At 37.5% G+C, this 13,695-nt stretch overlaps 1 protein-coding gene across 3 annotated transcripts in view; it reads right to left on the bottom strand.

Moving 5' to 3' along the window:
- NUP107 (nucleoporin 107) overlaps positions 1-13,695 on the bottom strand; it is a 45,070-nt gene that overhangs the window by 29,359 nt on the left and 2,016 nt on the right. For 2 of the 3 annotated variants that reach the window (XM_060025184.1, XM_060025186.1), the window contains exons 3-8: positions 13,163-13,249; positions 12,388-12,506; positions 8,869-9,013; positions 3,775-3,878; positions 1,258-1,385; positions 508-556 (exon numbers count right to left, since the gene is read on the bottom strand). In XM_060025184.1, the coding sequence (XP_059881167.1) occupies positions 508-556; positions 1,258-1,385; positions 3,775-3,878; positions 8,869-9,013; positions 12,388-12,506; positions 13,163-13,249 (632 nt within the window). The remainder of the gene's footprint in view (positions 1-507; positions 557-1,257; positions 1,386-3,774; positions 3,879-8,868; positions 9,014-12,387; positions 12,507-13,162; positions 13,250-13,695) is intronic. The other variant, XM_060025185.1, reaches the window with a different exon arrangement.

Raw genomic sequence — 13,695 nt, 5'->3', positions numbered from 1 at the left:
CAAAAAAAACCCCACAGGGCTTCCCTGGTGGCGCAGTGGTTGAGAGTCCGCCTGCCGATGCAGAGGACGCGGGTTCGTGCCCCGGTCGGGGAAGATCCCACATGCCGTGGAGCGGCTGGGCCAGTGAGCCATGGCCGCTGAGCCTGCGCGTCCGGAGCCTGTGCTCCACAACAGGAGAGGCCACAACAGTGAGAGGCCCGCGTACCAAAAAAAAAAAAAAAAAAAAAAAAAAAAACCCACAAAATTGTATGTGTATATATGTATAAAGATGCAGAGAAAAATGTCTGGTAGAATATGTACTAAATTGTTAGACTGAACAGTATGAGGGATAAAAGAGAACTTTAACCTTTTACTCTATAATGTAAATCAATTTTGATTATTGTATTTTTACTTGTAAAATTTTTTAAATGAAGAAACTCTAGATGGAGGATCAAAAATCAAATTCTACTACTAAAAACATTTGAATTTTAAGCATTTATAAAGGAAAAAATTTAATATAAAACTTACAGTAATTACAAACATACTTTCATCTTCTAATGCAGACTGTATTCTGTCTCTGGGGAAAAATAACACAAAATGAAAAAGCCTTATTTCATATGAGTAAATGAAATCACCTTTTTAAGCTAGATACATGCAGAAACCTGCATTCCATCCACTGTAAACAAATGAGTTTCCAATTAACTTAGCCAACATGCTTTTAAAAGCAAAAATCAAGTAGTAAATGCCTTCTGAATCTAATACTGACATCTGAACAAAAATGATATTTACTGAAGAGACAAACTGCAAAGTCTTTAATGGCTACCTGCTAATTCACACACCTAACTTTTTAATATAATGTTTTCACAGGGCCCAAATGAAAAAATATAATTTTCTCTCAAGATTTTCTCATTAGGATGAGAAAGTAACAGAATGAGAGCCAAAACCAAGGAGCATCTGAGAGAAGAAAAATTTGGTTAACTTCTCTCAAACTTCTACATTACATAAAGTATATCTGTCAGTTCTTTTTCTTAATCTATCCTCTTCTAAATATTGCCGTATTTTTAGCACTTTCCTTAAATCTTTACACGTATCCAATTTTTGGTAGCTACCAGCTTTATGATTAATATTCCCCTTTCCTCGTTAACTCACTTCTGACAACTAAGGCATTAGAAATGATAAGTATCACAAAATGGCAGAACCTATTTCCAAACACATCTTACTCTAACTTCCAAGTTAATCTGCCAGTTTATTTCTCTTTGAAGTCCTACACAACTTTACCTATACAAAGAAGCCAGCAGCCTCCATGTGACCATCTCCTGTTGAAGAAGCCAGAGCATACTGGCTGTTTTTGAAAACTTTTGAAGTCCAGGTGTTGCTCGGCTCACTATTTTACTCAGTATATTCACCTGAATTAAAAATACAAATGTAATAAGGTTTTCTATAATTTTGAGTCACAACTTTGTATTCTTCAAGTACATAGTGCTAAAACTATTTATATATATTTTATATATGTACATATTTATATTATAAATTTTTCCTGTCTATTGTCTTTTTTAAATTGAGTGTAATATAACATTCCCACTAGAAATGGCCTTAATTTGAAGTAAGGTGTGTTTATGTGAGTATATATGTTTAACAGACTCTAGAGTTCAGATTCAACAATAACAGCCATGAGTGCGTTTTTCTCCTTGTACATCAACCCAGAAGATAAGCTAAATCTAACCTACACCCAACAAAATCACAACATGAACCAACAGAGCAGCAATGAAAATTAAAAATAAGGTATCTTCAAGTTTTATCTGAAAAATTTATACCATATAAAAAAATCAAGAAAAATATTTTCCTAAGACTGGTACCAAAACATTGTCATTTCTAACCAAACCTTAACCAAAATCCCTCCTTGCTGTAAAACAGTAGTTCTTAACCATTTGAGGACTTTTTGCAGAAGTCTAATGAAAGATATGGATGTTCTTCACAGAAACACACACCAAATTATTTAATAGGAGGTTTAAGGACCCAAGGTAAAAGAAACCTTTCTCAAAGGTTATGAATATTACCTCCTTATCAAGGGCAATTAAGAAACAGGATTGGTCTCATTCAGAAAATGAAGAATCACTACCAAAACAACAGGTTTCCCCACCCTTTAAAAAGTATTCACAAAATAATGTTACTTCTGTCTTAAGGCCAGTGTTTAATAAAAGTATTATCTGTATTTCTCATTCCTTTAATAAATTCTCTATTGGAATCCTAACTCCAGTGATTCACTAGGTGATTATTATTGTTTTTGTTATTTAATGAAGCTACTGCTTTTATAATGGAACAATTCATAAACTGATTATTGAACTAATATTAAATGCTCAAAAAATATTGGCTATTACTATTATTTCAATTATTCTTGAATGCAATAGTTTCTTGAAGTCCTTTCCTTTCCTTTAGAAGACACTTAATTTTTTAAGCAGTTTTAGGTTCACAGCAAAACTGAGTAGGAAGTACAGCAAGTTCCCATTACTTTCTGCCCCCAAATACACACAACCTAACCCCCCACTATCAATATCCAGTACCAGAGTGGTACGTTTGTTACAGTCACTGAAGCTACATTGACATGTCATTACTACTGAAAGTCCATAGTTTACACAAGGGTTCACTCTTGGTGTTGTACATTCTATGGGTTTTGACAAATGTATAATGACATGTATCCCTCATAATAATATCACACAGAATAATATCACTCCAATAAAAAACCACTGTGCTCCACTTTCTATCCTTACCGCCCTTTGAACCCTGGCAACTGCTGATCTTTTTATTCTCTTTAAGTTTTCCCTTTTCCAGAATATCGTCTAGTTGCAATCACACCATATGTAGCCTTTGCATATTGGCTTCTTTCACTTAGTGATATGCATTTCGGGTTAATCCTCATCTCTTTATGGCTTGATAGCCCATTACTTTTAAGGGCTGTATAATATTCCACTGTCTGGATGAACCACAGTTGATTTACCCATTCACTTACTGAAGGATATCTTGATTGCTTCCATATTTAGGCTATTATGAATAAAGCTGCTATAAACATCCATGTGCAGGCTTTTGTGTGGACATATATTTTAAACTCTTTTGGGTAAATACCAAAGAGTATGAATGTTAGGTTACATGGTAAGAGTATGTTTAGTTTTGTAAGAAACTGAGACACTGTCTTCCAAAGTGGCTGTATCATTTTCCATTCCCACCAGCAATGAATGAGAATTCTTGTTCTACACCCTTGCCAGCATTTGGTTTTGTTAGTGTTTTGGATTTTGTTCATTCTAACAGGTGTATAGTGGCATCTTGTTGTTTTAATTTGCTATTTCCTAATGATATATGATGTGTTTTTTTTTTAATTTTTATTTTATATTGGAGTATAGTTGATTTATAATGTTGTGTTGACATATGATGTTAAGCATCTTTTCCCATACTTATTTGCCATCTATAGATCTTCTCTGGTGATGTGTCTGTTTACATGTTTTGTCCATTTCTCAGTTAGATTGTTCATTTTCTTACTGTAGAGTTTTAAGTTCTTTGTATATTTTGGGTTTTCCTTTTTCAAAGATGCAGAATCCTTTTGTCCTTAAAAGAAATATTATATGGACTCTCAACGTGTAAAAAGCAGAGCTGCTCTGGCCGACCTTCTAACCATGCCACACTTGTCACTACACCCCAAGACATCCTCCTTAAATATAGTATAGAAATTCACAAGTTGATGCTGTTCAAAAAAAACTTAAAGAGTACTGAAGTCTGACCAGCAATGCAGTGAAATTAACTTACCTGACTACTACAAATGTTTTCATACTCTTCCACAAGGTCAAAAACTGTAGTTGAAGAGTGCTTCAAAAAAGACTGCAGGAAATCAGAAAACATACTCATGGATGCTAGAACACATTAAAAAGAAAAGGAACAGAAAGAGTTAAATGACATACTTCTAGGTAATTCTGTTTGTTTTAAAAACTTAAAAACATAGCTACAAATCCTTTTTTTAAACTGCTATATTTTTAAAAATATATAATTGTGGTAAAATATACATAACAAAATTTACCATTTTAACCATTTTTAAGCGTACAGTTCAGTAGCAGTAAGTACATACACAGTGCTGTGCTACCATCACCACCATGGGACCACAGAACTCTGCATTTTGCAAAACTAAACTCAGGATAGCCAAGGCAATCCTGAAAAAAAACTAAGCAGGAGGCATCACACTTCCTGATTTCAAACTACACTACAAAGCTATAGCATTCAAAACAGTACTGGCATTAAAATAGACACATAAACCAATGGAAAAGAATGGAGAGTCCAGAAATAAACTCCTACATATATAGTGAATTAATATTTGACAAGGGAGCCAAGAATATTGAATGGGGAAAGGATAGTTTCTTTAATAAATGGTGCTGGAAAAACTGGATAATCGCATGCAGAAAAACAAACTCAGACCCCTATCTTACACCACTCATAAAAATGAACTTGAAATGAATTAAAAACTTAAATAAGACCTGAAACTGTAAAATTCCTAGAAAAAAAAAGTAGGGAAAAAGTTCCTTGACACTGGTCTTGGCAATACTTTTTGGATAAGATACCAAAAGCACAAGCAATGAAAGCAAAAAATCAACAAGTGGGACTATATCAAACTAAAAGGCTCTATACAACTAAACGAACAATCAACAAAATGAAATGGCAACCTATGGAATGAGAGAAAATATTTGCAAACTATATACCTGATAAGAAGTTAATCTCCAAAATATATAAAGAATTCATAAAATTCAAAAACAAACAATCCGATTTAAAAATAGGCAGAGGAGGGGCTTCCCTGGTGGTGCAGTGGTTGAGAGTCCGTCTGCCGATGCAGGGGACACGGGTTCGTGCCCCGGTCCAGGAAGATCCCACATGCCGCGGAGCGGCTGGGCCTGTGAGCCATGGCGGCTCAGCCTGTGCGTCCGGGGCCTGTGCTCCGCAACGGGAGAGGCCACGACAGTGAGAGGCCCGCGTACCGCAAAAAAAAATAGGCAGAGGAACTGAACAGACATTCCTCAAAAGACATACAAATGGCCAACAGGTACCTGAAAAGATGCTCAACATCGCTAATCATCAGGGAAATACAAATCAAAACTACAATGAGATATCACCTCACGTCTGTTAGAATGGCTATCATCAATAACACAAGAAATAACAAGTGTTGGTGAAGATGTGGAGAAAAGGGAACCTTTGTGCACTATTGATGAGAATGTAAACTGGTTCAGCCACTATGGAAAACAGTATGGAGGTTCCTCAAAAAATTAAAAATAGAACTACCATATGATCCAGCAATACCACTTCCGGGTATATATTCAAAGGAAATGAAAACAGGCTTTCAAAAAGGTATCTGTACTTCCACACTTACTGCAGCATTGTTCATAACAGCCAAGACAGGGAAAAACCCTAAGTGTCCATCACCGGATAAATGGATAAAGAAGTGGTATATATATACAACAGAATATTATTCAGCCATGAGAAAGAAAGTGATCCTGCTATTTGTGACAGGACAGACCCTGGATAGACCCTGAAGGCATTAAGTAAGATAAATCTGACAGAGAGAGACAAATACTGTACTATATCACTCATGAGGAAATCTAAAAAAGCCAAACTCATAGAAACAGAGAGTGGAATGGTGGTTTCCAGGGACTAGAGAGTGGGGGAATTGAGAGATGTTGGTTAAAGGGTACAAATTTGCAGTTAGAAGATGAGTAAATTCTGGAAATCTAATGCACAGCATTGACTATAATCAATAAACCTGTATTAGTTGAAAGTTGCTAGGAGACTAGATCTTAAATGTTCTCACCACAGAAATTATGATTATGTGATGTGAAAGTACAATGGAGGTATCAGCTAACACTAATAATATGCAAGTGTATCAAAGCAATATGTTGTATACCTTAAACTTACAGAATGTTATGTCAATTACACCTCAAAAAAAAAAAAGAAAAAAAAATCCTAAAACTATAAGTCCCCATTCTCCCCTTTCCCTAGACCTTGGCAACCATTATTCTACTTTCTATGTCTATGAGTTTGACTACTCTAGGTGCCTCACATATGTGGAATCATACAGTATTTGTCCCTATGCCACTGGTTTATTTCATTTAGCATAATGTCCTCAAAGTACATTCACGTTGTAGCATGTGTCTGAATTATATGCCACTGTAAGTATATACCACATTTTATTTATCCTTCATCCATCAATGGACATTTGGGTTGCTTCTACCTTTTAGCCATTATGAATAATGGGGCTACAAATAAGGGAACACAAATCTCTTTAAAATCCTGTTTTCACTTCTTTTGGGTATATACCCAAAAGGCAGAATTTAGGTATATACCCAAGAGGCAGAATTGCTAAATCATATGGTAACTCTATTTTTAATTTTTTAAGGAAGCACCACTGTTTACCATTTTACATTCCCACCAACAATGTACAAGAGCTCCAATTTCTCCACATCCTTGACAACGTTTGTTATTTTCTGTTTGTTTGGGGTTTTTCTGTTTTTGTGGGGTTTTTTGACAGTAGCCATCCTAATGCGTTCAGGTGGTGTCTCGTGGTTTTGATTTGCATTTCCTTAACGCAAATTATTACTTAATAATGCAACATTACAGATGTTGAGCAAATTTTCATGTGCTTATTGGCTAGGTTTTTTTTTAAATTTATTTTTGGCTGTGTTGGGTCTTCCTTGTTGCACGCGGGCTTTCTCTAGCTGTGGCGAGTGGGGGCTGCTCTTCCTTGCAATGCACGGGTTTCTCACTGTGGTGGCTTCTCTTGTTGCGGAGCACGGGCTCCAGGCGTGCGGGCTTCCGTAGTTGTGGCACGCAGGCTCAGCAGTTGTGGCTTGTGGGCTCTAGAGTGCAGGCTCAGTTGTTGTGGCACATGGGCTTAGTTGGTCCGCAGCATGTGGGATCTTCCCCAACCAGGGCTCGAACCCATGTCCTCTGCCTTGGCAGGCGGATTCGTAACCACTGTGCCACCAGGGAAGCCCTATTGGCTAGTTTTATATCTTCTTTGGAGAAATGTCTATTCAAGTCCTCTGTCCATTTTTCAACTGAGTTGTTTGTTTTCTGTTATTGTTGAGTTGTAGGAGTTCTTTCTACATACTGAATATTAATCTCTTATGAGATATATGATTTGCAAATATATTCTCCCACTCTGTGGGCTGCCTTTTCACTCTATTGATTGTTCTTTTGACACATATTTTGATGTAGTCCAAGTTATTTTGTCTTTTGTTACCTACAAGTCTTTAAAGATTCCAAAATGTATTATTCAGTAGTCTGTTGACCATTACTACAAAACCATGAGCCAGATTTTGAAACATCTGAATTATATTTTAAGTACACCATAACAAAGTAGCTGAGAAAGTTACAATAGATACTAAAATGACATATTTTACTCAGGGAAAATACATACACTCTACTACAATACTGTATAATATTTAAGGCCTCAGCCATGGTTCACACTAAAAATGAAATATTTTATAGATTAAGTACAAAGTACTTTTGAGTTACTCAATATTTGAGTACTTATAACTGGCAAATACTACAAAGAAGCAGTGGTCAGAGTTAAGAGAAGGGCTGTGGGACTTCCCTGGTGACGCAGTGGTTAAGAATATGCCTGCCAATGCAGGGGACATAGGTTCGAGCCCTGGTCCGGAAGATCCCACATGCTGCAGAGCAACTAAGCCCGTGCGCCACAACGACTGAGCCTGCGCTCTAGAGCCCACAAGCCACAACTACTGAGCCCGCGTGCTGCAACTACTGAAGCCTGCACGCCTCGAGCCCGTGCTCCGCGACAAGAGAAGCTACCGCAATGAGAAGCCCGCGCACTGCAACGAAGAGTAGCCCCTGCTCGACGCGACCAGAGAAACCTGTGCGCAACAACCAAGACCCAACACAGCCATAAATAAATAAATAAATAAATAAATTTATTCGGAAAAAAAGAGAGACAGAGAGGGGCTCTGGAATCAAACTGCTTAGTTTCAAATCCTGGTGCCATCACTTCCTAGCCAGGTGAGCTCAAACAGGTCACTTAATCCTTTTAAGCAGCAGTTTCCTTTCCCTGAAAATGGAAACAGTTACTGTATCTATTTAATGGACCATGAAAGGAGTTAGTGTTCATACAGTGGTAAGCATACTGACTAGCACTCATATATGTTAGCTTATAATAATAAAATGAAGAAGAACCTATGTCATAATGTGCAGGTACAGAGACACTAAAAGCAGATTTTTTTCCAAAAGGGAATGGTGATAACCAACGTAAAGTTAGAATAGTCACGGTACTGTTTGAAGAAACAACACTAGCATCCAGGCCAAATAAAACACGTCAACAATGTCAGATAAAAATTAAACCAAAAGAAAAAGAGAAGCTCTTTCAACAGCACAAATATGGAAATAAAAATATTAGAGACTAGTCTAATAACCTAACAGGCTACTACTTATACTGAAAGATTAAACGGCAAAATGCCGCTCCAACTGAGAACTAACGTGAGGTTCTCAACCTCCTAGAGCTACATCAAATGTCGTAGCCATTACCATAACTCGTTGGCTTAACAAAAAAAATTTTTTTTTTTTTGCGGTACGCGGGCCTCTCACTGCCGCGGCTTCTCCCGTTGCGGAGCACAGGCTCCGGACGTGCAGGCTCAGCGGCCATGGCTCATGGGCCCAGCCACTCCACGGCATATGGGATCTTCCCGGACGGGGAACGAACCCGTGTCCCCTGCATTGGCAGGCGGACTCGCAACCACCGCGCCACCAGGGAAGCCCCCAAAAATATTTTTTAATGATGTTCAGGAATAGGAGATAATTTCCTTGATCTTAGTAAAACGACAAGCTACTGTGTTACAAACGAAGTTTTACCAGCTTCTCCAGGATCGTCCTCCCGTAACATAACAGCACTGAGAGTTACATCCTCTGTTACACTGTGGGGCTCTGTGTTTGTGAAGAGCCCTGCACGCTGTGATGAGAATGCAGCGGCCCAATTACTGTCATCCAGATTAGTTACCTGAAAAAATAAAAGGAAGATACAGAAAAGTAATGTGGTTATTGCTGCTGAGGGAATGAAGACTTCAATACTATTAAAACCTTTTAAAGACCATAGGTATGTGTTTTTCACTTTTAAAAGACAGCCATGGGGCCATTTTATTAAGGAAATCATGGCTTTTTTTTTTTGGCCATGCCATGAGGCATGTGGGATCTTAGTTCCCCAACCAGGGATTGAACCTGCGCCCCCTGCGCTGGGAGCTTGGAGTCTTTACCACTGGACCGCCAAGGAAGTCCTGGTGCGTTTTTTTTTTTAAAAAAGGCAGTATATTCCTTCTTTTTAAAATTTATTTATTTATTTATTTTTGGCTGCGCTGGGTCTTCCTTGCTGCACACAGGCTTTCTGTAGTTGCGGTGAGCGGGGGCTACTCTTCGTTGCGGTGCGCGGGCTTCTCATTGTGGTGGCTTCTCTTGTTGCAGAGCACAGACTCTAGGCGTACGGCCTTCAGTAGTTGTGGCATGCGGGCTCAGTAGTTGTGGCTCGCGGGCTCAGTCGTTGTGGGCTCTAGAGCACACGCTCAGTAGTTGTGGTGCACGGACTTAGTTGCTCCACAGCATGTGGGATCTTCTGGAACCAGGGATCAAACCCATGTCCCCTGTATTGGCGGGCAGATTCTTAACCACTACGCCACCAGGGAAGTCCCAGTCCCAGCTTTTTAGTTTTCTTCTTTGTACTACTCCATACTTTAAAAAAAAAAGCCAATAAAGATTCCATTTTGTAATATTTAAGCTGATATTAATAAGTAAACTAATACCAGCTTTAGTTCTATTGCTCTAGGACTAGTTCAAATCAATTTTTTTAATTTTGGGAAATAGTACAGGATGAATGATCCAGTTTCTACAACAAATAAATGGTAAAGAAAAAAAGAATGATGGAGGAACTTATAGATTAAAATACTTAAGAGACATACCAAGCAAATGCAATGTGTTGAGCTTGTTTGGATTCTGATTTGAGCAAACCGACAACTGGGCTTCCCTGGTGGCGCAGTGGTTGAGAGTCTGCCTGCTGTTGCAGGGGACACGGGTTCGTGCCCCGGTCCGGGGGGGATCCCACATGCCACGGAGCAGCTGGGCCCAGGAGCCGTGGCCGCTGAGCCTGCACGTCTGGAGCCTGCGCTCCGCAATAGGAGAGGCCACAATTGTGAGAGGCCCGCGTACCGTAAAAAAAAAAAAAAAATTGACACAACTGAAGAAGTATGAACACTTAATGAAATACGTATTGTAATGGAAAAAGTACACATAAAATGGCTATTTGAAATCATAAAGGAATTACTCTGTGTGTGTGTAGGGAGGGGTTAGATGTGTTAACAATATTGTACTTACGTTAAAGAAAGCATCCTTATGTTTCAGAGATACCTACTGAAGTATTTATGGATAAAATGGTATGAAATCTGGGAACTATAATGTGGGAGAAAGGCTTGTGGGTATAGATGAAACAAGGTCAGCCGTATGCTGATAACTGTTGAAGGTGGGCAATAAATACATGGAGGCTTACTCTACTATTGTATTTTTGGACATATTAAAAAATAGTAATAAAAAGCTTTTTTAAATTTACTTAAAATCTAGGCATGAGCAACAATAAAAATGTACCTTTAAATCAGTCTCCCCAAGGAAAAATGCTAAAGATGGGTGCTGAGGCCCTATATATTAGTGAGGTAGTAACTATGGGCTGAGGAGAGCTTAGCTGCAGCTACTGAAGACTGATTGATAGTTTACTCCCTTCTAGATACTAATCATCATTATTATAAAGATCAAACTGAAAATCTTACACAGCAGTGATATCCTGCATTCAGAAAAATACTTTGGTCCATAACAAAATCTTGGCAGGTAGACACATGGTAAAATCAACATAGCAAATAACTGTACTTCCTTCAGGGCTATCTAAGACCACTTCTCACAGCTGATATTAAAATTGGCAAAACAGGGACTTCCCTGGTGGTCCAGTGGTAAAGAATCTGCCTTCCAATGCAGGGGATGTGGGTTTAATCCCTGGTCAGGGAGCTAAGATCCCACATGCCACAGGGCAACTAAGCCCATGCACCACAACTACTGAGCTCTCGCACCTCAACTAGACAGCCCGCACGCCACAACTACAGAGCCCACGCACCCTGGAGCCCACGCACCACAACTAGAGAGAGAAAACCAGTGTGCCACACCTAGAGAGAGAAAACCCGCACGCTGTAACAAAGAGACCACGTGCCGTAACGAAAAGATCCTGCATGCCTCAACAAAAATCCCGTGTGCCCCAATTAAGACCCAAAACAGCCAAAACAATAAGGAAAATAAATAAATATTCAAAAATAAAATAAAATAGGCAAAACAAATCAAGACAATATCTTTGACTACAAAGTAATTTCCAAACATTTTGTAATAATCAATACATATTTACTCTATCCTGGCCTTTAAAAGAGTAACAATTTTACTATTAATCTTGCAGTTCTGAAGCAGTAAATAATAAAACTCATTTTCTTTTGCTTAAACACAGAAGCAGTCAATTCACTCATGTTTTTAAGAGGAATAAGAATAAACATTGTCAAAATAAACCAGTTTCATAAGCAAAGTAAAACTGTTCAATGACTAGATCATTGTTAGATATTAACACTCTAAAAATTCATAAGACTGTAATAAACATTGCTAAGATGGATTTAACCTTCTAAGACAAGGAGAGGTTTAACATGCAAAACCTCTTTTTAATAAGCACAGAGCCAAATAAAGAGCCATTTTTATCTTGTTTTTGGAACTAAATGGGCCATAATAGTCTACTACTCCAACAAAAGTCTTCCATTTTCTTCTTCGCAGTTAGACACAATTCTTTCTTTTTCTATAGGGTATTTTAAGCACCTAGGTCAAGTCATTCTGTATCACAGTTTATAAGACATTTCTTTTGCTATTATAAATATTGTACCATAGTGATTCATAAAGAGTGTCTCATCTACTTCTCCCAAAATTTTCTCATCTTTCCTTTAATGCTTTGTCCTCCTTCCTTATGACAGTCTTCATTGATTACTCCTGGCTTCCTTCTCTTCTATGCTTCTTGGGCTCAGCTTTTATACCAATAGCAACCAATCGGAATTGATTTATTCTGATCAGCAAACTGTCAGATTAACACATTTTGTAGGCAACTAACTGCCGCTGGTGCCACAGCTTCCACCTATGACATGAGTATGCTTAAGGGTCTCAGTTTTCTGAAAGTCTTTCTAATCAAAACCTGATTTCAATTAACATAACCGAATTACTTTATGACAAATAAGACTTCAATTCTCATTAAAAGCTTTTAAGCTAAATATCTTACGTTAATAAAAAGGAAGAAAATTTCAGCTCCATCTTTCTACATACCATAGACAGATTTCCCAAGAACCCTGAAGACTGTGTAAGCCGAGGAGACCTCCCTCCAGTTCCAAGAATGCAGAAAACATCTGGCTGCCTTAGTAAGCTTCGGTTTGTTGGAGTAACTACTAGGAAGAGGTTAGTAAAAAGAATTCGAAATGCGTGAGCCTTGATCATGGAAGAAAACAAGCAAACAAACAATAAAGTATAATTTTCACTTTTCAATTATTTAGATTCTAACCAAATAAATACTTTCAATATTAACATTTCCATCATATGAAGATTCAACTTATTTTTCTAAACATGAATTTTTGGTACTACCGAGCCCACCAAGAAAAACTTTACTGCAAACAGAGATGCTTTCATTATAGCACAACTGAGCATAAAAAAAGGGACATGAATGAGTCCATGAATTTGCCAAATTCTAATTTTATAAAGCATACTATAGTATAGAGGACACGGGCCCTGGAGTAAGCAGATTATGGTTCGAATTTTGGTTCCGTTACTTACATACTTACCTAGCTATGTTATCTGGGTTAATCAACTTCTCTAAGTCTCACATTCAGTCTTGGCAAAATAGAGATAATACCTATGTCATAGTTAGTATGCATTTATGTAAAGAACAGTGACTTACACATGGTAAGAGTTCAACAAATAGTAACTGCAATCATTATTATTTGTTCTTAATTAGAGATAATTTATAAAATATAATATATATTATGGTATTAGTTGCTATTATTGTTATCATTATTAAATGCTTTAAAAGCAAAAAAAAAAATCTTACAAGGTTGTCTAAATGAACTGGGAGTTCGGGGGATAACCTGGTTTCTTGGTGTAGTATTAGCAAAAATTTCATCTTGGGATGCCCGAACTACAGGAAAAGTTAAGAAAAGTTTTTCATGTAGAAAAGACACCATCAAAGATAGAACGAACCATATTTACACTATACAAAATATGTGAATACATTTTTCAAGGGCAAAGTATCTTATGGCTACCACATTTTCTATGCAAAGAGTAAATAATTCCCTCTCCCCTTTAAATTCTCAGTTATCAGTCTTAGGTTACTACACATTGAACTAAAAGTTGTTAGTCAGATTTCAAATAATAAAAAAAATCTAATCTCAGCAGAAGCTAACCACCGTATGATGGTTAGCAGTAAAATGGAACATCCTTATTTTCAGGGAAACATGAATCTCACTGAATTTCAGCATTATACTTACAAAATAACACATCTGGGAAGTTTAAAAAAAAACAAACCTAAAACTAATGTCCATAGCATTTTATTATTATAGCTAGTGTTTAATATCTCTCATAAAA

Source organism: Delphinus delphis, chromosome 11, assembly GCF_949987515.2.
Source record: "Delphinus delphis chromosome 11, mDelDel1.2, whole genome shotgun sequence".
In the NCBI taxonomy this organism is placed as follows: Eukaryota; Metazoa; Chordata; class Mammalia; order Artiodactyla; family Delphinidae; genus Delphinus; species Delphinus delphis.
Note: the sequence above shows the minus strand (reverse complement) of the source record. Positions and strands in the feature narration are given on the sequence as shown.